At 34.8% G+C, this 27,640-nt stretch overlaps 2 protein-coding genes across 2 annotated transcripts; both read right to left on the reverse strand.

Moving 5' to 3' along the window:
* Positions 1-630: 630 nt before the first annotated feature.
* Positions 631-8,128, reverse strand: LOC132271062 (patatin-like protein 6). Its single transcript, XM_059772322.1, has 3 exons — positions 6,223-8,128; positions 3,506-3,801; positions 631-1,433 (listed from the first exon to the last, which is right to left on the reverse strand). The coding sequence occupies exons 1-2, from the start codon at positions 7,345-7,347 to the stop codon at positions 3,532-3,534; spliced, it is 1,395 nt and encodes a 464-aa protein (XP_059628305.1). The 5' UTR covers positions 7,348-8,128; the 3' UTR covers positions 631-1,433; positions 3,506-3,531.
* A 9,381-nt stretch (positions 8,129-17,509) lies between these two features.
* LOC132269964 (disease resistance protein RPV1-like) lies at positions 17,510-25,850 on the reverse strand. Its single transcript, XM_059771187.1, has 7 exons — positions 25,799-25,850; positions 25,001-25,179; positions 21,981-22,218; positions 21,565-21,703; positions 19,956-21,045; positions 19,567-19,782; positions 17,510-17,686 (listed from the first exon to the last, which is right to left on the reverse strand). Exons 1-7 carry the CDS (start codon positions 25,848-25,850, stop codon positions 17,510-17,512), a joined length of 2,091 nt encoding a protein of 696 aa, XP_059627170.1.
* Positions 25,851-27,640: the final 1,790 nt, after the last annotated feature.

Genomic DNA, 27,640 nt, shown 5'->3' on the forward strand with positions numbered 1-27,640 from the left:
ATCAATTGATTTGAGGCCGCACTAGTCACGTTAAGCCAAGCATAATTACAATAATTTTTATCTCAGAGTATGTTCAATTTAAATATAAAAATAAAACTTGAAATCCCCATCCTTTACATTTTTTTTTTTTCTGCCCTATTTACTCACACACCTCCCCCTAATTATTTCGACGAAAGAGGATTCCACCCCTAAACTCGAGTCGTCGACGTGAGATGATATGACAGACTGAAATATATTAATAAATTTGGTATCAATTTTACTAGCTTTGAAATATATATATATATATATATATTTTAATATTATGAAAGGACCGGTAGTCTAATAATATTACACTTTAACTACAAGGAGGAAGTTCCTCCTTACAGGTAAGGAGGTAAAGATTGTTTTTTTTTTTTTTTTTCCAATTATCTTATTATATTATCATTATTTCCATTTTGTTGTGGCAATCCTGCTTTTATGCAACCTAATGGATCCTACTACATGAAGGGGCATGGACAAGTGACAAGGCTAGCACAAAATCCATGGAGAAACTTCAAACCTACCTACCAATGATCCAAATCCATCCACTGCCCCACTAGTTCTCCCCACAAAGTAAAGAAAAGAAAAGAAAATTCAAAAGCACAAGAAGGCTAACTCAACAAATACAACAGTCACCCATCACATACAAAAGTTGATACAAAAAAAGAAAAGGATTTAGATTTTCATGCCAACCAAACAATCATAGGAACATGAACACTTCGAAAGTAAAATGCAAACAAAGGACCCCCATCCTATATTATAATAAAATTTCAAGAAACAAAATAAAAAAAAAATCCTTTTCTCTTATATCAAAGGGTCCAACCCCAAGTCCCCATTTTGGCCCCTATCAATCCCATTTTCAGGACATATGGCTGGTTGCTTGGAAAAGATAACCCACCACTCAAATCTCTACCCCACCGCTATAAACCATATTGAAGGAAATATAAGAAATGAAAATTACAAAATATCAAGCAAAGATCTTGTGCTATGTTTCTAGGGCTTCTTCACAAGGCAGCCACCCCCACTCGAACACAGATTTCTTGAAGACAAGAAAATGAGAGAAAATTTTTTGGAAAAGAAAATGAAGGGGACAAAAATAAAAGTATGGGTAAGGGAAGAAATAAGAAAACAAATTTTCCCACCCCTAGGATTCAAATGTGATTCATATGCTTTGACCTCGAAACAAAGATCACACTCAATACTTTTTCATTTTTGGTCATTTGGTGTGGTATAAAAAGTAGGCCACCACAATGCTTGTCCTCTGGCAGGCAAAGAATCCCACTTAAGATCATCCACACTTGTTTTTACAGTTGAGTGTCCTTTTCACTCAATTCCCTGACCTACTCCTCTTTAAAAAGTAAAAGCTGCTCCATCCTTTTTTTTTTTTTTTTTTGAACATAATCAATTTTCTTTTCCTGCAATTTTGTCAAAAATATATTAATATTACTACTAGAATGACATCAACAAAGGATTAATACAAGTGAATTGCAAAACATAAAAGGAAAAGAAGAACAATCTTAATCAATGGCTCTCTTTTTTTGTGGGAAAAGTAATTTCTGGAATAATACAAGTGAATTGTCAATTATTAATGAAATAAATAGAGCAAAAAATAAATAAAAATAAAAAATAAAATGAAGGACCAACCCATGTCAATATCAGAGTAGGAGACCACTAACCAAGAAAACCAACAACAAGCACAATGAGCAAAATCACGAAGCCCAATGCTGCTGCTACTTTAATCAAGAACTTTCAATAATTTCAAGGGCTCCACGTCCCTTGCAGGTGTGAGCCCACACTTAAAACTAATAAAATTTACTTCAACCAACAGTGTAAATTTTTTTGAACTTTGTAACATTTTTTTAACTTTCTCTTCTTTTTAACAACAAAACCAGTTTTCTTTTGACCCAGTCTCCTTGTTTGTATATAGTTTTAAGTCCCCACAGGGCCACATAAGTAGGTTTTTAATTTCCCTATCTAACTGTAGTGTTTACACATTGGTTTCCTCTCTGGTAAATTTCTTCCACTAATCACTATCCCCCAGTCTGTAATACTAAGTTTACGCTGCATTTATTGTAATCTTTTTCTTTTTCTTTTTCTTTTTTTAAAAAGTAAAAAAAAGACTTGGTAAAAATCCTCCAAGGAAATTGGTAGTACTTTTTATTTATTACTTTATTGGATTAAGACTCCCACAAAATGCAGATTTTCAATCATGATATCATGATTAGGGGTCAATGGGCCCAGAGATTGCAGAGGAGCACCCACCACCCACCGATTTATGAGAAAACCCTAAAATCTACTGTCGAATAGTCATGAAATGTTTAGTCAACTGCCCACCTGAACGGGTACTTCAATGATTTAACTTTAATAATTTAGGCAGAATAAACATCAAAACAAAGGGAAGCTAAAAAGAACAGTGAAGGCCGCTAGATACAAAACCATTTCTAGCATACTGTACAAACATGTGATTGTCATATTTTCTTACTAGTATTTCATAGCCAAGTTTCGTCCATTAACTTCAAAAGAGTAAATATTTTATTCAATTATATAAGATTTAGTTTATTAGGAAGTGGTGTTCTTGTCATATCCCTTGTGAATAATGTATTCGAACCTAAGTCACACAAATGTGAGAGAGACCAAATTCGAAAGCGATAGTGAGAAAAAGAATTGTATGACTTAACTAGGGGTGAGAGAGACCAAATTCGAAAGCGATAGTGAGAAAAAGAATTGTATGACTTAACTAGGAACTCCCCAGATGTCTGACTTGAGTAGGAACTCCACAAATGTATGAAATCACCTAAATACCCTTCATAAGGTGTAACTCTCTCACTCCAAAAAGTATAAAGTTAAGAAGCTTAGAAAGCTAAGCTGCAAGAGCCAAGGAGTGAACTTTGTCCATAGTCTCAAACAAACATAGGCACTTTTCTTTCCGGACTACGGACATAACACTATGGCACCACAATGATATTGTTTGCTCCAAAATGACCATAAGACCCCTCAAACCTTTTTGGGGGTTTGGGGATTAAATGACTAAATTGACCCAAACTTTTTCAAGAATCAGTGTCGGTAGACCGACAACAAGAGGAACTTCTTTGCCCACATCATAGGGGTTTCATCTCTCAAGTTTCTGTTAAACTATTACGACAACAACCGGTTGTTATATGTTTGATCTATAAAACAGGGAGAAAATGACAAGTCAAGCCCACGAGTACACAGAAACAGACAATAACAAGTACCAACACCTTCCCGTGATTAAGATTCACAAAATCTGTATGTCTTAAAGACTTCTCTGAAGTGATTTTTAAGAAGGGAAAAAAAAAAAAAAAAACAATAAAGTTGGTTTCATTATTGTTTGTTTCAATTTAAAAGAAAATAATGGTTATGGGCCATGGTTGAATTAGTATGCTAAGACAAATTACGGACAAAGATAATGCAGCATGAGAATATAAAACTAATGGAATTATTGAATAAGATGAGAAGAAAAGCTTACCTTTTTTTAAATTTTGTTTAGATTGTCTAGGAGGATTTTGGGGTAGCTTGCTTGAATGCAACAGTGGGAGCTATTCTACAACTCCTCCTCTGATGCTCCAACACGAGCTCTCCGGCAAACCAGTCGAGTTTCTCGAAATTGCTTTGTTCAGCTATCCTTTTACCCCCAAATAACACGGATTCAACATTCTTCTGTTTCAGCATTTCCTCGGATATTCCTATGAGCATCTTTACATTGTTGGCACTAGGGTCAGAATCTACATTTGCACCGCAACGACCCAAGCTAGATCCATTTGCCTGTCATGCCAAAATAGAGAGAGAATGCGCCAAGGGTAAATTACTCATCTAATTAATTACTCCAACTCAAATTTTCTTTTTTATATATTAATGCGCTATGCTACTGTAAAAGGCCAAAACAAAGTCAATTTACCATAAAACTCATCAATCAAAAACCCCTAAGCAATAAAGACTAAATGGACAATGTACCGTCAAAAACTAAATAGAAACAAAATGGATCTTACAAGAGAAACACCAGCCGTTTCACGCACAATTATATATAATTTAATCCCACAAGAATAGTCCAAATTTCATGCCATCTAAAAATGACAGTATTTTTCTATTAATTACTTGGGAGGATTTTTCCTCCTAAAGCACTAATTTCAGGTAGGACTTATTTATCATATTTTTTCTTCCTTTCTATAATAGTGAGGATTCTCCATGTCCGTACTCTTTTAGTTTTATAATACTTAATAAGTTTAGGGGTCTGTATTGATCTTGACCTACTAAAGGCAATTTATAGCAGATTTCAATAAACATATATGCTAAGAAGCATCAGAATTCAAAACAGGACAAAAATGAAAAGAAAACAAACTAAGGCGCAAAGCTTTCACAATTGCATCAAATTCAAATGGGACCAAAAATAGGTAGGCATGAAGCTTTCGTAATTATATTACATGAGTTCAAGTAGTGTGGGGGTGGGGTGCAATTTATGATGTGGGATTGAACCCACGTAAAGAAATTGAACTGGGTGCAGCTGACAGTCAGCAATGACAGTATAGTACATCTTTGGGGGGTCCCTTTTGCTGCTTCTATATACCCTATGAGAAAGAGTGCATGCAACAACAGGAAGGACCACAAATACCCTAAATCCCGATCCTTTTTTTTAATCAGGGAATGCGAACTAGAGGACTCGGCAAATGTGTTAGGTTCAACAGAACTAGAAATGCTAGCGACAAAGGAGCGATGAGATGATGATAATTTAGTATGGGAATACTTACTCTGAATTGTGTAGAGATGGATACTCTTTTATCGAGTTGAATAAAAAAACAAAAAGCAAGGACCACGGTGGTGAAATTGGTAGGAAACCCCAATATGCATAGAAAGTTCAGGTGCCAAAACATAGGGTACATTCTGGTCCATTGCCAGCGCATATTTTGTACCATAAACTGCGCTCATGATGATGACACAAAGCTAATAATGGAAACCATGCTTTTCCTTACTGGTGAAAATATGCAGACACCCAAAATCAGATTTTGATATTTTTACACTATCAAATTTACTCATTTTTAGTATATTAAACCCTAGTTATCCCACCCACCTTTTCACATCTAGCGTGTCATACATAACCAGCCAGTCTACCCCCACATTATAGTTTGTATATTCTCTTTCAAATCAACCGGATAAAATTGACACAAAAGATAAAATACTAACTGTAATAATGATCTTTTCTCTTTTAAATTCCACAAATTTGGCAAAGTAGTTGATAAAGTTTGTTCAATGATATTTCAAACAATGCCCAAGTGAAAACTTCTAATGTTTGCGCCTTCAATTTAAAATTAGAGAAAATTTAGTTTAAATAAAATACTTTTTAAATTCTATAAACAACAAAATAAACAAAACAAAACAATGAAATTTGGCCAAGTAATTAGTAAGGTAGTTGATAACTTGATATAGTTGCTTCAGTGATATTCCAGACAATGCCCAAGTGAAAACTTCTAAATTCTTTTTAAATCATGTAAACAAACAAAAAAGCTCCAGTTGACAGTTGTAATATCTTACCGACTGACCCAACAATTGTACTTCATCCATAAAATAAAATGTGAGTCTCATTCATATTCTTTGACAAACTGAGTGAGTGAATTAAATTCCACAATAAAGCTTCTCCATATAGTTGATTCTAAAATTAATTTCTACTGTAACAGGCAATGAAATCATTCAAAAGAGGACATGAAAGAGCAAAACAAAGTGAAAATCTGATCACACATGGACAATTGAGTGAGACTGTGAAAGAGTACTTGTCAGAACCCAAACAAAATCCATTGGATGGCAATGAAACAGAGTGGGTTTTTAGGCATCTGTGCCTGTCCACAAAACCAATGGCCCCGATAAACGAGGCCATCGAAACCTACAAAACACCATACTTAATTGCATGAGCCCAAAAACACTGGCGCACGTTAGCAAATTACACAAAACATCCCCCATATCCCAATCCCCATACCCCCCATGCAAAGACAACATCCGAATCCCCTCACCCACCCAGCCTGGCAAACTCTGTCTCTTGTACTCAAAGTAGCTAAAACGTAACCGAATCGTTCGAATGCAATAAAAGTCATTGTACATATACGTCTATACATATATCTATATATATCCACATATATCTATAGACAGGACTACTACAGTTACGTAACGCATACGGCGCAAGTTAGAGAAATGGCGTACCTGGATACGGACGTAGTTACTGCTACGACTCTGACCAAAGGCCATGGCGACAGCGTGGTCCACCAAATCAGCGGAACCATCGCCGGAGATGCGAGCCATGGGTCGAGCCCAGTCCTTGGCCTTCCATCCTTTGACCTGGTCGTAGTCGTAGCTTCCTTCAAGGAGCTGACCGGTTCCAAGTGAAAGGACCAAAATGTCCTCCACGCCACGCACGAACGGGAATTCTTGCTTGTTGTGGAGCACGTGCGTGATCGCCGCCGCCGTGGGGTTGCTCATGGCGAGTCCGCCGTCAACCGCCACGCACCGGGTCTGACCGTCGAGCGACTTCATGCAGACCGGCTCGAACAACGCCGGCTCGGCTGACGTCGCGCGGCAAACCTCCCAGAGCCGGAAGTCGAAGCTATCGGTCTCCAACGCGTCGGCTCGGGAGAATAGAAACGGCGCCGAACTGGAGAGGTCGTAGCACGGTATCAAAACCGGCTTCAATGTGTCTTTCAACGTCAAGCTTCGACCGTTCTCTGAAAAGGCTTCTTTCATGACTTTCTCTAAACCGGTCGTCGTCGCCGAGGCCTTGGAGCTGCCGGAGCCTCGGAAAATCCGCCGGAAAAAGCTGCCACCGGAAGAGCCTGAACCGGAGGAAGCACGGTAGAATCGCTTCCCTTGCTCGGCGAGGAACTTCCAGGTGTCCTCCGCGTGGAGAATCGGACGGTTGTGGTCTTTGGTGGCGAACAGCATCGACGTGAAGATGCCTCCGACGCCGGAACCGGCGGCGACGTCGAAGTAATCGGCGATTCTGGCGTCAGAATTGCCGGATTTCGTTTTGAGAGCGTGTTCCAGGTAGGCTAGGGCTTTTCCTGATAGGATGCTTCGCATTCCACCACCGTCGATGCTGAGTATGCAGATTTTGCCTCTCTGATTCTTGATTGCCTGAACTCCGTTCTCCACCGTCGGTGGAGTCGAGACTTCCGACTTCGCTTCCATCGCCGGAGAAATCTGTTTGGGGATCCACAGCTTCTGATCATCGTAGCCAAACAGGAATTTGCTCTCGAGAATCGAGAATATCTCGTAGCTGAGCTTATCTGTGTCGATGCTCGGCTCTTGCATTTCCGACGGATTACAAGCCATTTCTCGACGATTACAACAAAATTTTCACCGGACTCTTCAAAGCATCTATTAATCAGCTAACTCTTTTGCATTGATATAATCTAAACAAATACAGCTTTGTTGAATTGCTTTATGGTTTTTGTTTGTAATCTCTTTTGAATTTGTTACTTTTCTGAGATTCTCTACCGAAACATATCTCAACCTATCATTCGTATACTACTCAATTTGGCATAGAAATTAAACTGTACCTCGAATCTCCCGCCAATGAAATTTCAGCAAAATCAACAAATCTCTGCAATCTTCAACCAATTCATAAACGCTTCGAATAATATTTCTACTTCAGCTCAAAACCAAACAAATTTTCTCTGCGATGATTCTCGTCTGTGAACTTCAGTTGAACTGCAAAAGCAATCATTACCCCCCCCCTCTCTCTCTCTAAAACCATACAAACTCTTCGCAAATCCACCACTTCTCTCTCTCTCTCACTCTGTATCTCTGACTTTCTCAACACCAAAAGAAGGTAAAAGACGAGAGGAGGCAAGAACATAGCAGTCGCAGAGCATGTCTGTTAGCTTTAAAAACAAACACCTCTACGAAAACAATAAAAAATAAAGAAAATTAGACCTTTCTCTCTCCTAATCTACGTAATCTGTCGTGGCCTATTTTAACCACGGTTCCGCTTCCTAATCGTGGTTAATAAGCTGTTATCGTTACCCAATGGCGCACCGACGGTTGTGCTGCGTCAGTTCAACTTAGTCTAACATTTTCGGTATTTGTTAGGTGTATGCGATGAGTCTGACTGAATGCGCCTGAATTATGAAATACTAGTTCGTACTCTCCCGGAATTGGTTCAGAGATTTTTTTTTTTTTTTGTCCACGTGAGATAAACTTGACCGGAAAACATCTATTTTTCAAAATATTTGTTTTAGGGTAAAATATATATACATATACATATACATATATATATATATATATTAGTTTGGAAAAGGTTTTGAGACAGAGTCTATTGGTGAGACATATTTAATAATTTGTTAAAAAATTGATAAATAAGTTATTTTTATTAATTTTTTAATTTTTTTTTTCTTAAAAATATTTTACAATAACAAAATATCAAAAAAAAATAAAATAAAAAAATATATTTTCTGTTCAAACAAATATAACTTAAATGTATTGAAATTATGAATTGTTTTAAAAGACTGGAATGCTCAATAAAAAATAATAAAATAAATACGTAAGAGTTGTTTAAGAATCCAACGGATAGAATGGCGTGGGGAGGGTAAGGTAAGAGCGTGATGAACGGTGTTGCTTTAGAGCGCGATTGCCGTTAAGCGTGTGGGGTCACGAGGAGGCAACCAATCGTCGGCAAAAGATTGGGAGGGCACTAATTTGTCTGTTGAGGAATTGGCTTAATTGTATATAATTTGTGTTGTGTGACGGGTCTATTGGGTTGATTAAAACTTTAGTGAAAAGTGGGGTCCACATTTGTGTGTGAGGATATGTGTGTGAGGATATGTGTGTGTGACTGTGTGTACGTGCAGACCGCGATTGTGTGTGGTCAATGCTAGGTTAGGAATTGATAACGGTGTGGAACCGGAAAGCCGTTGCGATGATGGTGGGTTGGGTGAAAGTGTAAATCTGTAATTGGGTGGGTTGTTTGTTAACACACCTAGGAATAGGATGGATAGGACCTATCTTAGAGGTAACTGTAATCAACTGTTTCTTGACCGTACTCATTATGGTTACTTTCAATGTTTCTTCAAGGTGACAAGTTAAAAATAAATATAAAATAAAATACTTAATAAACCAATATTTTTGTAGTTACTTTAATAAATAAATACCCTATAACAAGAACTATTTTTCTTAAGTCATATAGAATGGGAGTAAATTTAAAATCAAAAATGCATAATCGACAAAATACAAGTCACAAAATGGGAATGGTAGTGAAAGTGTTGTGACTTAATTCTTGTTAATTTTTAAAAATAACAAAACCTCTTTTTTAGATACTTATTTAATTAAGTGTTCGATAAAATAAGGTAAAATTTTAAGTGACATTGATATCACTTATTACGGCTGAAAGCTAAAAATTTTAAAAAATATTAAAAATATATATTTAAATTTTAATTATCTTTGAAAACTTGCAACACTTACAATTCTTGATTGGAAGAAAGAAAAGAAAATACTAAAAGAAAGTAATTCTATACAATTTAGCAATAAAAAAGAGAGTTAATTATTACAACTAATTGACAATTTGGTCACCTAATTGACAATAAAAAAATATATATCAAATTTTATTAAGTATTAAAAAAAATATCAACTAATTGACAATAAAAAAAATATCAACTAATTTTATTAAAAAAAATATCAACTAATTGACAATAAAAAAAATATCAAATTTTGGTGGCATTGTTACAACTAATTGCAAAATGTTAATTTAGATATATGGACCAGCGAATATAGATATCGAAGCATCTAAATAATAATGTCTTTTAATTTTTTTTTTTTTCTATTTTATTAGATAAATATATAAAATGATTTGCTCGTGTCACTTAAGGTACGTGTTTAAAAATAAAAAATTTAGGATGGACATAGATAAGTGATAAAGAGAGTTAAAAACTGATATAACATTATAATAATACTAAATAAATAAATAAGGAACTAAAAAAATAAATACTACAATAGAAGAGATGTAATGGGAAAACAAAAATAGAAGAAAGAGAATTTACGTTTGAAATTTTCAAATCTGTTGGCCTGGGAGTTATACCAATATTGACCCTCTTTCCGTTTTGAGGTGGCATAGAAAATTTGAAACATGCTTCGTTGAGTAGTACCAATATCAAATCAGCGCTTTGAATAATGAATTTAGAATTTAAAAAATTTTAGTCCAAATTTAAGGTAGATTTTTTTTTGCCAATTTCAATTCCAACATGTCAATTCCGTGTTTCCAAATACAACATTTTTTAATTTTGAATTCTCACAAACTATTAATATAAAATTTTAAAGAAAAAAATGTATTAAATGCATTTTACACTCACACACTCATAATGAATACTTGAAACTCTTGACCTTCTCCTTTGGAAGTGGAAGTATCATTAGATTACACCACCTTTTTGGTGAACTTGAAAATTTTATATATAGAAAAAAAAAAAAAAATGGTTGAACTAACAAATATTCAATGTCAATAACTTAAAAAATTAATGTAGGTAAAAAAAAATATAGAAGAAAAAAATTTATATTAGAACCCTATTGTAAATCTCAAAAATTAATGATATAAACTTCTAAAAAAATATATTAACGGCGCATTTTCACAAAAAGTTGAATCCTAATGCAAGTACAAGACTTGTCTATTCAAGTAGGTCATTCCTAATAACCGTTGATGTGGTTCAATTACCAATATACAAATAATCAGTAATTACGAAATCAAGAAAATTATAAATAACAAAAAAAATCAAATAGGGTGACTTAATTTATTGGGCCACATAAGTCAGTGGGAATAGGCAAGTCTTGCCCTGTACAGTAATTTTAAAGGAAATAATGTGATTCAAATGGAAAGACTAAACCAACTAATTAATACCATTAAAAATAAAAAAGCAAATAAGTTGATGTAAATTTAACATGATGGTATCATCTAATTAATACTGTATTTATTAATTATTACTATTATTTTCCTTTATTCATGTCAATAAATTTAAGATTGACAATACATTGAGTGAGAGAAGGTTATTAAAACTTGTTTGGCATTGAATGGGGGGTGGGAGGCATTGATGGAAGATGATGATACGGTGTGAGGACCAAGAAGTGGAATACTGTTGATGGGATGTCTGAGCCAAACAAGAGCCAAAAAAAACCCAAGCATTCACAGTAACAAAGATTTGACACCCCTCAACTCCCTGCCCTTGTTTCTCTCTCCTCTCTCTCTCTCACTTTCTCTCTCTAAAAATAAATCTCACTCTGGCTGCATCTCTCATATGTTTGTTTGTCCCAATCCCCTCAAATGCTGCCCATCTTCATAATGTTTGGCCTCATTCTATTTTATCCCTTGGGAGTTACTCTGGTCACACCTTCCCTTTTCATGTCCTCTAGTAATCTAAAAGCACCCTATGTAGGTTAGGTTTTGGGGACCAATATTTGGTAAGCCTATGAAATGGACCAACATTGTGCAATAACTGTATTATCAATGAAAAGATACAAGTAATTGAAGATGTATCTTGTTTGGTTGTGTTGAAAATTTAATGAAAAGAAAATATGAGAATAGAAAAAGATAGATTGTTCCTGTAACTTTGAAATAGCCAATTTTCTCAAAGGCAACAAAACACACACACATGTTGAAATAACTAATTTTCTCAAAGTGGTGAACAATCCTTGCATTATATTGTGCATGGCCAGGCCCAATGTTGAAAATGGAGAATTTTCAGGCCCATCATCAGCTAACAAACTATGAAAATCTTTGTCATGATCCAAATTCGTAGGATGCGAGTCATGAACTATGAAAATCTTTATCACCATTTTCAAGCTCGGCTTTTACTCAAACCCAAACACCACATTGGGAGTAAAATGGTCATTCATAAACGTAAATATCATGTAGCGAGTGAGACATTTCAGAACATAGAAATTTCAATGCAAAATTTCGTGAACGTTTGAGAAAATTGGTATAAAATGAAATAGTTCCAATGCAGAAAAATCATGTTTGGTTTTGAAGGACCCGTTTGAAAGAGAGGTAAAATGGCTCTACTATAATTGCCAAACCAACCTTATAAAAACCTTAAAACACGCACAAAGTGACCATGAAGAAGTCCCCTTGCACACCCAGTGAAAAACCAAGTCAAAAAAGGTCGACTGGAACAACCAATTTTCTAAAAGACAATGAGAAAAGGTGGGAGAACCTATTATAAAGTTAAATTCATTTTCTTTGGAGAGCTGAGTACTCTGTTAACTAGACTACTAAATAATGCCCGATTTTTTTTCATTACAAACATTACATGAGCAAAACTAGAGGCATTGCATTTGCCATCAATTGTTGCATTACATTTTGCTTGGGTTCTTATTGCAAAAATGGCATTTGAATTTTCAAGAATGCAGCATTGAGCTTGGGCGCTCGGCCCAGGGTGGCTTTAAAGTGCCTCTATATGTTTTACAATCAAATCAAAATTACAATTCATGAACAAAATCTTCAATTCTCACCAATCCTAAAAAAATCAATGGTGCATGTGAGAAGGTAGAAATTAATCGTTAAAGGAGCACATACGTGTTTAGGGCTGCAAACGACCCGAGTTGTTCGCGAACTGCTCGGGCTCGGCTCGTGAATTACTCGACTTGAACTCAGTTCATTTATAATTAAACCGAGCTCGAGCCGAATTATGAGACTCAATTCATAAACGAGCCGAGTCCAAATATCAGTAGGCTCGACTCATTTGTTTTGAACCTTTTACGAATTGAGCTCGATAAGGTATTCGTGAACATACTCGATTAATATATATATATATATATATATATATATATATATAAAATATATATAATATATAATTTTATGTTATGAAGGCATAGTCCGCAGCCCATTAAATTTTTTAGTCCTTTTTGTTTTAGACCCAATTTTATCATTTATTCATTTTAAAATAAAAACCAAGCCCATTTGTAAAATCAAACCCAAGCCCATGTCTTATATCTAACCCTAATCATCTTCCCGTTTTTAGCAATATGCTTTCTGTCATGGAATCTTACTTCTCTCTCTTTCTTTTCTTATATTTTATCATCTCATCAACATACTTATGTATTAATCGTCTTTTATCCAAACTGATTTTTAGTATAGATTTTGGAGTTTACTATTGATCTGTGCATCTCTCAACTTCTTCCATCAAAATCAACTCTAGTAAGTTTAATTTTCGATCAAATTTATCACTTTCTTTCTCTTTTTTTCAAACTTCTCTCTTTTTATTACTGCAAATCTATTTCTCTCTCAAAATTTTTATTTTAATTTTAATTTTTATCATTTGTTAAAGATTTGTTGGATGTGAAGTACCACCAAAAATAAAAAAAAAAAGAAAATTAAACAGTCAAACATAGCCGAGCCGAGCTTGAACCAAATTTTCTCGACTTGGCTCGAGCTCGAGCCGAGCTTGAACATTCTATCACCTGATCGAGCCGAGCTCGGGCACACCATTACTCGGTTCATTTGCAATCCTATACGTGTTCAATATCGACTAGGATTTGACTTATCTTAATGAAATTTACCGATATTGTACCATTATGCAAACATTATTACTAAAGAAAAAGGCAAAATCCAAAAGATCTAACTAGAAGTTGTGATGACAAACAATGTTGAAAATGACCAGGAAAAAAAAAAACACAAGACAAATTTCCCAATTGAGGAGACTAATTGCTCTATATTCCCCATTGCAAACAATGTTGAAAATGAAAAAGGTTTTTAAGTCTAAACTACTAAAAATTCGCAAGCTCAATAGTGTCTTTTTGTTAGTTATAGACAGGGCCGTCTCTGGCCGCCTTGGTCGCCTTGGGCCTCGGATTTTAGAGGGCCTCAAATTTTGAGGCCCATAGGGGATGGAAAAAAAATATAAAAATAAGTTAGGGCAAGTTTCAGACAACACAATCTGCTTCGACACTCCACAGGGCGCAGCCTCCGCTATCGCCTCAGGTGAGAAGGTATGTTCATACTCTCTCTCTCTCTCTCTCTCTCTCTCTCTCTCTCTCTCCTCTCTCCTTTTGCATGAATCGATCTTTTATATATGTTTATTTCTTTCGTTCATCTCATCATTTGATTTGTTCCAACTTTGGTTCGTTTGATTCGGGCCTTTACCTTTGTTCCAATAGTGAAAAGTAGCTTCCAAACTAGTTTTTTTTTTTGTGTGTGTGTCACTGTGTGTGATGGCTATCAAAAGCTGAATGAATATATTATGGTTCTCTTAGTATTTTAATAAATGTGTGCCTTTCTACATGTGTCTTTCATGGCGATCGAGTCCATTATCTATGGCAGGTCCTTTTTTTTTCTTTTTCCACTCCCTAAGTCCACTCCAATCTCACAACAGCAGCAACCATACCCTTTTTCCCCATATTTTTTTTTGCATTTTCACATTCAATCCCACGAAAATTAAGGATCCCTTCTACTAGTGGGTTGAGGTAATAATTAACTTTTTCGATCTCTAAATTATGCTCATACTTAAAAGTGCCAAATTAAGGGTTTTTTTATTTTTATTTTATTTTTATATGAAGATGCATACCACCATTATTGATGTTATTTGAAGTTGGCTCAGGGTTATTAATACTGTCAAAGCACTTGCCATCAGAATGTACAAACACATGGAAATCAAGAGCAGGCTTTAACCAAACAAAAGTTAATGGTTTTTTCTATCAATTTGCACATGTCTTCTGTAGCAATGATCAATCAATCACTGCGGGTAATTGGCTCCCAAAAAAAACATACACAAAGTATAGTGTAGTTAATATAAAGAGTGAAAGACAACTATATATGACAGTGGATGCCACATATAACCTAAAAGTCCCACTACTTCTTCAGTACCACAAGTTCTGTCTCCTATATATATATATATATATAGTCACTCTCAACTCCACATATTTTTGTCATCTGTAATCATCAAATTTTATTAGCTATATAAACAATGAACGTAAAAGAAGCTGCAGTTTTCTGTGCTCTAGTAAACTGTTCTCTTCATTTTTTTATTTTGTGCCCGTGAAAATTTCGCACTCTTTAATTTATAAATTTATTGTTATTAGTTAGCTGTCTTATTCACACTGCACATGCGCACAATTATTTATTGGTGGTGATAAAAATTTATGGTTATTAGTTAGTTGTCTTAAACATGCTGCCTAGACGCACAATTATATTAGCTATAGAATTTGAAAACATGTGTTAAAATTTCGCTCTCTTAAAATTTCACATCTAGAAAATCACAAATGGGATACCAAAGGGTCAGCCGTATTATTAATGGCTGAAAGGATAGATTAGTGCATGCGGCAATTTTTGGAAGTCCCAACAATCATGATTCTTAGGAGATTATATGGTACATTCATGTTTTAACATAATGGGTGTTGTTTGAATTTTGTAAGCCGAAGGGTTAAAACGGCTACCAAAATTGGGGGGCATTGTTGACACCCATTTTGATATTTGGACTGGAGGCATGCGTTGTTGGGCTAAACAATGGAGTTAGGTTGAGACCGAAATTGCTGTTGATTGCATGATAAGGATTTGTTTAGGTATATGGGCCGATTGCAAGATAAGGATTTGTTTAGGTATATGGGCTGATTGCAAGATGGGACTCGAATATCTGTTTGGTAAGGAATTGGTTTGGTAGATGGGCTGATTGTAAAATGGGTTTTGAAGGAAACGGTTATGTAGGTTCATATGGAGCATAACTAGCGTGCAAGGATTGGGTTGAATTTAAAAATGGATAAGGATTGCAGTTTGTGGTTTTTATCTTTTGGTTAAGGTTAGATAAGTATAGTTTATCAGTAACTTAGTTTGTTTTAGTTTAATAATTAGGCTATCCATGAATTTGATTTGGATTTAGTAGTTAGTTATGTGATAGAGTTTGATGTATTTAGAATGCTTGTATTTAGGAAAATAATTTATGTTTTTCTATAAATAAGAAAAGAGGCATGCCGTAAAAGTGGTCCAGTACCCACAGAATCAATTTATTATTTTGTTTGCTTTCTCAAACATTTTCCTCAAATAACATCATTGCTATATCTATCTCTCCCTTTCTAATTCAGTCTCGTTCTATTTATCTCCCTATCACTTTCTATATCTAATGGTCTACATAGAAAGTGTGGATTAATTTTCTTGCTCCCTGGAGCAAGAAATCAGGAGTATATATATATATATATATATATATATATATATATATATATATATATATTTAATTTTAATACAAAACCACTCACACTCTATTTTTAGGTTCTATATTTAATTTTACCATTACTACTTACATAACAATAAAAAGTAATTATCAACTCTCTCTCCATTTTTTATATTCACCTTGTATGATTACTCTCCATAGATAAAGTTATGACAAGTGCTTCACCCATTTTTTTTGAGTTACCTTGTTGTTTCTGAAGTGGATTCTATAATCCCACATAGTTAGTACATTATCATCATCTAATAATTTTTACCAAATGTCCAACTTCAAATTGAAATAGAAAGAATTTTTGTTCAAACTTTAAATGAAATTTTATTCAATTTCAAGTCCAACAAATCAATTCCATATTACAAAATGCAATATTACAGTATATTTGTTGGTAAATTTACTTATACTAGAGAAATATATTAATTTACTTATACTAAGAACAATAAATTTTTTTTTAGGAAAAAGACTATAATATCATATTGTTGTTGCAAAATTAAAAAATACGAGTATTGTTTTTCTTTCAAAGAAATATATAAATAAAAACAATTTTTTAAGTAAAATATACTGGTATTATATTTTTTCAAATGTTTCTATTTTTATTTTGATAATTATCTTTTATTGTTAATAGGTGATAATGGTAAAATTAAATATAGAAACTAAAAATAGGGTGAAAGTGGTTTTGAATTAAAAAGAAATAGCGTAGGTGGGTTTGAAAAATGACCGTTATCTAACAGTCTATATAAAAAATGTGGGTTAATTTTCTTGCCCCACAAAGAACAAGAGATCAGGACTCTCTCTCTCCATATATATAAATAACTATTGTTTATATTCAAAATATCCTCTCAACTTTTATTTCAAAATATCAAAATATCATTCTTAAATCAAATTATTCTTTTATTCATAAAATTTAGAAAAACAAGATTTTTGAATTGACTTTCAACTTGGCATAAATAATCTTTAATCTTTTATTTCAAAGTATCACAATACCACTTCATGATCTTTAATTTCTCCCATAAATAATAATAATAAATAAAAAATCACAAGTTGGGTCGATGCATCCTTGACTGAACAGCTTCCAATTTGAAGGAAATTCTTGACGATGAATCAAATTTATAAGCTTTTATATATACCTGAAAATTCCTAATTTTTTAGAATCCTAGATTGAGAAAATCCCAAAAAAATTCACACCGTGGACACATGAAAGCACAAAACACTGTCAATTGTATAAAATATAAACAAAATTGAAAATTTATGAATCATTGGGCCCCAGAATTCCTTGGCTGTTAGTGGAGATGGACGGCGGGCAAGAATCAGCTGGCTGTGGAGAGCTTGGCTGTTGGCTCGGCTGTGGAGAGCTTAGGGCAGTGAGCAGCGAGCTGTGACGGTGAACTCGCGACAGTTAGCTCGACTTTGATGGAGGCGGCGTCGAGCTCAGAATGGGGAGGTCGGCGGATGAAGCGACGCTCGACGTTGGGCTTGCGGCGGTGCTTGGAACACGTACGGCGGTGTGTTCAGCCGGTGGAAACGGCTGGTTCGGGACGGCATTGAATCAGCGACTAAAGAAGTCGCGATTCCGGCGATGGCTGTTATGAAGAAGCTTGGCCGTGATTGGGTTTGATAGCCGCCGGCGGGACTGAACGGCTGCGAGCTTTTTTTATTATTTTAATATGATTATTATTATTTTTAAATCCCAGCAGTGACAAATGTGTTTTTTTTTAATTATTTTACATTTATGTTATTTTCCTAGTTTTTTTAATCCTTTAAAACAAATAACATGTTCCAGTGGTCAAATTAAAACAGCTGTGTTGGTGCAACATAAGACACACACCAGAAAAAAAAAAATAGAAGAAGAAAAAGAGAAAACAAACAGATGTGTTGGTGCAACAATTACTGTTTAATTTTAATTGATAATTTATTTAATAATTTGAAACATCTTGATTGAATTTTAATTAAATAACTACATATTTAATTTGAATTGATAATTTATTTTATTATTTGGTAAATTATTTTATTAAATAACCTATTTTATTTTAATATGTAACTTATTTAATTTAATTGATAACCAATTTTATTATTTACTAAATTGTTTTTTTATTTTATCTATAAATGATTTGAAACATTTTGATTGAATTTTAATTAAATAATTATTATTTAAACTTAATTGGTAATTTTTTTAATGATTTAAAATTAATATCTTATTGAATTTCAATTAAACAATTACCTATTTAATTCTTGTAACTTGTTTATTTTAATTGGCAATTTATAGGATTTATTTTTAATTGGTAACTTACTTTATTATTTGATAAATTATTTTTTTATTTTATCTATAAATGATTTGAAACATCTTGATTGAATTTCAATTAAACAATTACCTAGTTAATTCTTGTAACTTGTTTATTTTAATTGGCAATTTATAGGATTTATTTTAATTGGTAACTTACTTTATTATTTGATAAATTATTTTTTTATTTTATCTATAAATGATTTGAAACATCTTGATTAAATTTTAATTAAACAATTACCTATTTAATTTTAAATGGTAATTTGTTTAATGATTTAAAATTAACATCTTGATTGAATTTCAATTAAAAATTACCTATTTAATTATTGTAGCTTGTTTATTTTAATTGGTAAATTATTTTATTATTTTATCTATAAATGATTTGAAACATCTTGATTGAATTTTAATTAAACAATTACCTATTTAATTTAATTGGTAATTTATTTAAAGATTTGAAATTAACATCTTGATTGAATTATTATTAAACGATTACCTATTTAATTCTTCTACCTTGTTTATTTTAATTGGTAACTACTTATATGATTTATTTTAATTGATAACTTATTTTATTATTTGATAAATTATTTTATCTATACACGAGTATATATTTTTTTCTTTTTCCGGAAAGGTAAGTAATTCTGTAAATGAATTGAAATGCTAAAAGTACAAAGACCAAACCCCAGTAACAGAGTCCCAGACAAGCCAATAAACAGACAAGCCAACAGCGGCCCATTCAACAATTGGTAAAGACAATAATTTTCTAGAAGCCCTAGAATAGCTTGGTCTAAAACAACAAACATATGAAGTTGAAGTTGTAGGAGAATAATGAAATATATAATTGTTTAGTTTATCTTAATGCATGGTATGAGTATTATAATATTGGTCCATACATATATGTATTGATCATATAACATGCTTTTCTAGGTGGGGCCAGCAAATTCAGGTTTTGCCTTTGTGGCTCTACCATGAAAACGAAATATGGTTGAATGCAGGCACACACAGAGATGGTGAACTGATTTTAACATATAGAAAGATTGTTTGAATCACTTTTAATATTATTGTGAGTATTTTTATGTTTTGACACACCTCACCAGCTTCAGAACTTTCTAGGAAAATCTCTGTGTCTTTTCCTTTTAATAGCCATCTCAAATTTTTAGGAAGATGTTCATAGCCTCCAGTGACGTTTACATTCTTCAGTTGTAGCAATCTTAGTTTGTGCATCCCCGCAAATGCTTCACCACTCAAAACAACTTTATTTGGTCCAACCGTATTTAAGGCGAGGCCTTCAATTTGGTCTGTTCCCTGATAGAACATGTGAAGCATAAGCATTTATGTTTATGCAAGTGAAAAGAAATTGAAATAAGCATAAGCATTAATGTTTATATAATTATAGTTGTTGCATTGGTTTCTTCACTTCAACATGAATTCTTGAAAACAAATAAATTCGGTTGACGCGTTGCTCTGCAATTTGTTACGACTTCAAGAGCATCTTCCCAATGCCACAATCTGCTACGTTGTCCAGGATTTTTAACAGATTTTTGGTAAACAATTTTCCTTCCCATGTCTCTCAGCATCATAAGCTTGCCTTTGTTTATCATTAAAAGGCATCTACGAGTGAGGACACCAATACCGCTTGTTGCGTAAAAACCACAACCTTCTAGTATTGTTGTGACGTCGTATTCATCTCTTCCAATAAAAAAACATGCAATATCAAGGAATATCTCCTTTTCATAATCATCCAATGCGTCGAAGCTGATTATAAGCTTCTCTTGAATTTTAGCATGAGGATTTTTTCTCAATTTCTCCAATGTATATTCCCATTCAGCTATGCTTCTGAACTCTCTTAGACATGAACCCAAAACTTCAAGGGCTAAGGGCAATCCATTGCAGTAACCTGCTACATCTTTTGAGAGCTGAACATAACCTTCCAAAGGACCAGTTCTCTCGAAGGCATGCAAACTAAAGAGCTTAAGAGATTCATCGGCATCCAATTCTTCAACCATATAATTTCTATTTACCTCAATGCGTGCTAGCAAATGCAGGTGCCTCGTTGCTATGATGATTCTACTTCCGGGACCAAAGCATTCTTTTCTGACACTGTCTGATTGGCAACTGAATGCAATTAGTTGTTCTAGTTGATCCACATCATCAAGAACAAGAAGAACCCTTCTATTGCACAACCTATCTTTTATCACATTGATTTCTTGATCAACATTGCGCACTTTTCTGGCATCTATCTGTAGTATTTCGGAAAGAAACTGCTCTTGCAAATGAATAATTATTTCATTCTGCATTGAATTCTGTCTGATGTTTGCCAGAAAACTTTTGCTTTCAAAACTATGGAAGGAATGGTTAAAAACAGCTTTTGCAAGGGTTGTCTTCCCTATTCCGCCCATCCCATATATACCCACTATGAGGACATCAGGAATTTCAACGCTCAACAGAGAATTTATGTAATCCATACGAGTATCGATTCCAACTAGGTGGTTGGCTACATGTAAGTAGGTGTGATTCATTATACTCAAAATTTGTTCAACAATTTTCTTGATGAGCTCTCCTTCATGCCTGTTTATAATGTTTCAAGAAAGATAAGTGTGTGTGTGTGTGTGTGTGTATATATCAGGCAAAAATCAATAAAGATGAAAAATAAGAAAAAAACTTGAATAAGCTTTCAGGAAGTTCCTGACAAATAAAAATATAGAATGCCAACTGGACTAAGTTGACTAACATATCAACTGACTGTTATATCATTTATGGGCCAGTAATATACCAATATGCCATGTTTAGCTGTATTTTACAGTGAGAGGGTGATTAAATTTGTAGAAGCATAAGAGATGATGCAAAGGAAATCAAAATATAAGCATATAAGAATATAAAATATGGATTTATAAATAGCGAACAAAATCAATAAAAATGAGTGAAAACATGAAACTAGGAATATGGAATTTAACAAACTTGAAACAATTTTCAGGAAGTTATGTTCTAGCCACTTCAGCTGACATATAAGAATTTGTATAAGCATGTACTGGAGATGATGCCAATGAAATCAAAATATAAGCATAAGCATTTATTAATTAATATTACCCGTTAGTGGCATCTAAATCCCACCCAGATAATTCCCCTGCATCAGCCAAAGCTTCCCTCCAACTTGACACCTTGTTTATGTCCACCTTTTGGTGTTTGACAAATGCTTCCTCAAAGCTTCCAGTTTGTTTCCACACAACTGAAAATTTATAAATAAATTAAAAAAAGAAATAAAAAGAACCACATGCAAGTACCAAAATTCAAGAAGAGATTATTAAGCCATGATAATAATGATTGCAAAATGATAATTTATTTGGCTTATATATATATATATACTGTAATTGTTAAGAGAAACCACAACCAACAGTAGCAAACACAGAACAAACAGAAGAGATACAGGACACTCAAATAGTACTCCAAATCCATCCGTACCTGATGGAATGACTTTGTAAAATATGGGTAGTACCGTTACCAACAGAGGAAATTGTTTTTGCGTTTCATTATCTCCACAAGTTCATCTAGACACCATTTGGAAGTTGCGTAGTTCTTGGAGAAAACAACCAAGAAAACATTGGATCCATGAATAGCTTCAAAAAGCTTGGACGAGATTTTTGATCCCCTTTTCAGTTCATTTTTATCCCTGAACGTAGTGATTCCGGCACCATTCACCCTAGAATAGAGTTGATCGGTGAAGTTCTTGCCGGTGTCTTCACGCTTATGAACACGTCATATGTCCATTTTTGAACTGGTGCAGAGGAGGAAGAAGCTTCATTTCCGCCTAACATGGACATTGCCATGGAAAAGTTTACAGATAGGAGGAACACCTTAAAGCTTCCGAAATGCACAAGTTGTGTATGAGAAACAGAAGAGCAAATTGGTGAGCGAGAGAAAAGCAAGACAAATTTATAAACTAGTAATTTTAAAGATCAATTGATCACCTAACTCAACTAACTAAAATCCAAGAATTTATTATAAAAATTATCCATTGTTCAACAAAGAGAAATTAATAATACTGACATTGCACCTACTGCATGGAAGAATCGGTCGTGGTTGGATTGTTAGTCATTAGTTCATTAGTAGAAATTTCAATCTAATAACAAGTCCATAATCACTCCACGCTTTTATGCGTCCATTATGAAAGTTCACTGTGATCCGAGTTTATCAACTACTGATTAAAGAAAGGGAAAAAAATAGACTCATGGATTTTATATAATACTGGGTAAATTGCACTCACACGGCCTGAGTTATGGGCCAATGTCACTCAACGGACAGTAATGCATTGGTTTACAATGGCACCTGGGATTTTAAAAGTCATATTTACTCCTGAATCTGCTAATTGACAAAAATAACCCTAGCCCTAACTCTGTAATCCGTCACCCACGACCACCACAGCACAACGCAACTACCTCACCACCGCCACATCAAGCACGCCGTCTCTAGGTCAAAGAAGACGTCGCCACAACCACACACCGCAACACCCACACGCTGCCACACCACACACCGCCGCCACATCACAACACCCACACAACACCGCCACATCAAGGTCAAAGAAGACACCGCCACAATCGGTCATACCCACACACATCACCACAACCACCGTCATACCCACACACACGCCACCAGTGACGAGCTCGAATCCATGAGCACCAGAACGATCCTGTGCAGCACTATCACCGAGTTCTTTGACTCAATCGTCCCAATTTGTGACCGAGTTATCAAAATTTCGAGCCTTGACTCGTAGGGACTTCATCTTCGACGGCGACCGTAGAACGGCGTCGTCGTGGAGGGATTTTGAAAGAGAGAAAGAAAGAGAGCGAGTCAGAGAGGGTTGGAAGGTGAATCGAAGAGATCGGGTGAGTTGGATCTTGAGATCGACGTCGGTTGAAAGGCGAATCAAAGAGGGTTGGGAGGTCGACGAGTTGGGTGTCACCGCCTACACCTCTTCGACCTCGTCGGCTGAGTTGGTGTTGCCGCCGCCTACACCTCTTTAGAAGAATCCCTCTGATACGCCCTCTTGTTTCAGTCGCTTACAAAGTTTCCTGATCAATGGTAAGTTCGCCCCTGTGATAAGGTTGTTGGTGGTGCTTCTGAAAAATTCTCTCTATTAGGGCTTTCAATCTACTCCTGCGACTTTGTGATTTGTCCTTAGAGCTCAATGGAACCATTTACCTTTCAAAAAAACAAAAAAGTTGGTGGTGGTGGTGAGGATAGAGGGTGCAAATTAGAGAGAATGATAAAGGTTATTTTGGTCATTTAATTTTAGTTTAAGATTCATCCTTCGAGCTCAATAGATCCAGTCACCTTTCAAAAAAAAAAAAAAATGGTGGTGGTGGTGGTGGTGAGGGTGCAAATTAGAGAGAATGACGAAGGTTATTTTGGTCATTTAACTTTAGTTTAAGGGTTATATTTGGCCGTTTATATTTTTTTTAATTATTTGTTAACTAAGTGAAAGGGTTTGTAGACACTAAAATTTTAGTGGGCTTTGGTTTTGACAAATGGACCCATTAAATGTGGGTCTAATGTTTAATTAAGTTATTTAATTAGCCCAAGCTTGGTCCACTTAAATTATTTAATTAATTCAGCCAGATGGTTAAATAAATAATAATTATTCCTAATAAAATATATTTGGAATAATTAACCGGCCCGGTCCAGTTATAATTTTATCCTTATCAGGAAATGACACATGTCATCATCCTATCAACCCAAGAAGCCTATAAATGGCCTGGAGGAAGAAGGGGGAATACACAAATTCAGAGTCCAAAAATCCAGAGACTCAAAAATCCAGAAGGTCCTCAGAAATCTAGAGGGCCAGAAATCCCAAGGGCAAACCTGAAGGTGAAGAACACCAAGCACATCCAAAGTCGTGCCGTTCTTCACCAAATTCAACAAATTATCTCCTCTCTGAAGATAAAGAACAATAAGCACATCCAAAGACGTATCGTTCTTCCTCAAATTCAACAAAGGACACAAATTCAGAATTCAGAAGTTTAGAAATTCAGAGACTCAGAAATCCAGACACAAATTTAAAATTCAGAAATCCAGAATTCCAAAGAGAAACTCTCATCCCGAACATCCAAACCCAAATACGAAGAACACCAAGCACATCAAATCGTGCCGTTCTTCATTAAATTCCACGATAATCAACAACAAGCATATTAAATCGTACCGTTCTTCATCCAAATTCCACAGTGATTCAAGATCAAACTCGTGCAGCCCTTGAATCCAACCAACCAAAAAGAAGATTGAATCAGAGGACCTTATTCTTTGTAAAGAATATATAGAGGGTTGTACTCCAATTTTTTCAATTTAATAAAATATTATTTTTGTTCCATATTTTGTTCTTATTTGCAGACTACAAAATTTGTGTATACAAATTTCTGGCACGCCCGGTGGGACATTCTCTGCTTCTCATCTCTTTCTCCTACATCAAATCCTCAACAAATTCATCATCAGATTCTATGACTTCCAACAAGATTTAGACGAAGAGTAAGAATACCCCCAAAAACATCGCAGTCGTGAAGGACAACATCATTACCACCACAAAAGGTGGCAAGAAGGTTGCAACTTCGTCAAGTGGTACAGTCATCCCTACAAGTTCAATGATATGGAGCATGGTCAAAGCATTCGTTCCTGCCAAAAGATAGGACGATGAGATGAGAGTCGATTCCACCAAATCTGTCAAAGTAACAACTCAAACTCATAAAGCCTTCACCTCGCTGGGGGCAAGGAGGAAGATTCCTATAACCTCAAAGGTTGCTCCAGTCACAAGTTGAAGTTCAAGGCTGGTCCACCCAAGGCCAAATATTTTTTCTGACTCCAACACTATGATAGTCATGATGACGAGTACTACCTCATACGAAAAGCAATTGACGACTATGGCCCGTGCAATTGAAAGATTACAATACTTTCTCAAGGAACAAGATCTGAAAATTGCCTCGTTAATAGAAAAGTTAAAATTACGTGACGACAATGCTGAGTTAAGCAAAGGCTAAATTCCTCATTCTAACTCCATGCAAGAGAACACTCCAATTGATGATTAAAATGACATGTCCGCCAATCCAACAATTGATGCTGCCTCCGTCACCTCTTTTTCTGTCCAACAACTTCAAGACATGATAGTGAATTGCATAAGAGAATAATACAGTGGCGTTCCTCAAAGCGCTCGCATGTACTCAAAGCCTTACACAGAAAGAATTGATATCTTAAAATTGTCGGTTGGGTATCAACCTCTAAAGCTTCAATAGTTTGACGGAAAAAGCAATCCCAAGCAACATATCGTACATTTTGTAGAAACTTGCGGCAATGTTGGTACAAACGGAGATCTCCTTGTCAAGCAATTCGTTCATTCCCTTAAAGGGAATGCAATTAATTTATACACAGACCTCAAACCTGGAGGTATTGATAGTTGGGAGTAGATGGAACGAGAATTTCTTAACCGTTTCTACAACACTCGTCATACTATTAGTATACTGGAGCATACAAATACAAAACAAATAAAGAGTGAACCCGTGGTTAACTACATAAACCGTTAGCGAGCTTTAAGTCTTGACTGCAAGGATCGTTTGTCTGAAATTCCTGCAGTTAAAGCATGTATGTAAAGCATATGCTGAAAGTTTCTTTACATCCTACAAGGGATTAAGCCTTGCACGTTTGAAGAGCTCGTTACTTGAGCCCACGACATGGAGCTTAACATAGAAAATCATGGTGCTAGAAAAGATGTTCCTGATATATCCGACAACCTTCAAGAAGATGAGAGAAGTGAATTCGAAGAAGAAGACAATATACTTCCTAACTCGGATGATGAAATAGCTTCATCTTTCATTGTAAGCATCATCTCGAAAGACTTGCATTAAGAAACGCACCATGCTACAACAATGACTTCAACCGAAAGTGCAAAATCACAAGGGGCATTAAGTCAAGGAAACCAAGAAGAAAATCCTCAAAGTGACGACGAGATAGTTCGTGCCCTTCAGCATAAGTTTGGATTGCCGTCTTGTAATACCCCGTAATTTTAAAGAGTGTATTTAAATTAATTTTGTGTTAGGTTAATTAATTTTATTTATTTGTGCATGTAATATTGATTTATGTTCTATATAGTATAATGATTAGTTTTGAAATTTTTATTGGTTATGTTTTAGATTAATTATTATTATTTAATTAAAGTATTTAATTTGTATATAATAATAATAATAATATAATAATAATAATTATAAAAGTTTATTAATAATAATAATAATAGTTATAATAATAATAATAGTATTAAACCAATGTCATGATGAAATTAGAGATTAGGATAGGATTTCATCAATGTTTATGGGTGGAATTGAAGCCATATGGTTGGGAAGGTGGTTAGTAAATGTAAAAATTAGATATTTGTAATATTTATATTATATAATTTGTATATAAATTAGCTAGCCTACCTTAGAAGGAAGGAAAGGGAGTTAAACACAAATTATAAATTCTAGTGAGCCATTGTAAGAGTGTGGAAAGGAAGAGAGAGAAAGAAAGGAGCTTGGACCGGTGTAGGGAATTTACCCGACTACGCGCAACCGGCGGATTTATTTCAAATCCAAAAAGGCAAGTTATTATCTATTTTTCCCCTTTGAATCCATAAATTAATTGTTTAAATTATTTAGATTATGATGGGGCATTGAGAGCATGCTTAAATTTTATTAAATGATTTTTTTTTTAGTTTATTAAATTAATGAATTTTTAATTATTTAGGATGGTATATAATTAGTTATTATCCTATGATGTTCAAAATATCTAAAAATATTTCCTTAAGGCATTAGGGATTTTTTTTAGAATTTTTAGGAATTTTCCGGGCATTTTCTGTAATTTCCGGCGAGACTCCGGCGAGTTTTCCGGCCACCGGCAGTGAAGAAGGTGACCGGAGTTATCTGGTGTGTTGCGGTGTATTGTAACAAGCATGCGCATGGATCAGCAGCCGTTAGATGGGTTGTGAATCCTTAGATTGATTCGATGTAACGCGGGACACCATATGATGGTGCGCACTAATCATCAGCCGTAGGATGAAAGGAGCATAGGTGGATTGATCCGGTGTGGCGCGCATGTAGGAAAGGTGATGCAGCCAACCAACCGGAGGATGCCACGTCAGCAGGAAGCCATCAACGCG

This window comes from Cornus florida, unplaced genomic scaffold (assembly GCF_030987335.1).
Source record: "Cornus florida cultivar Cherokee Brave unplaced genomic scaffold, ASM3098733v1 CherokeeBrave_3.0.0_Hap2_Chr08, whole genome shotgun sequence".
NCBI classification, from domain to species: domain Eukaryota; kingdom Viridiplantae; phylum Streptophyta; class Magnoliopsida; order Cornales; family Cornaceae; genus Cornus; species Cornus florida.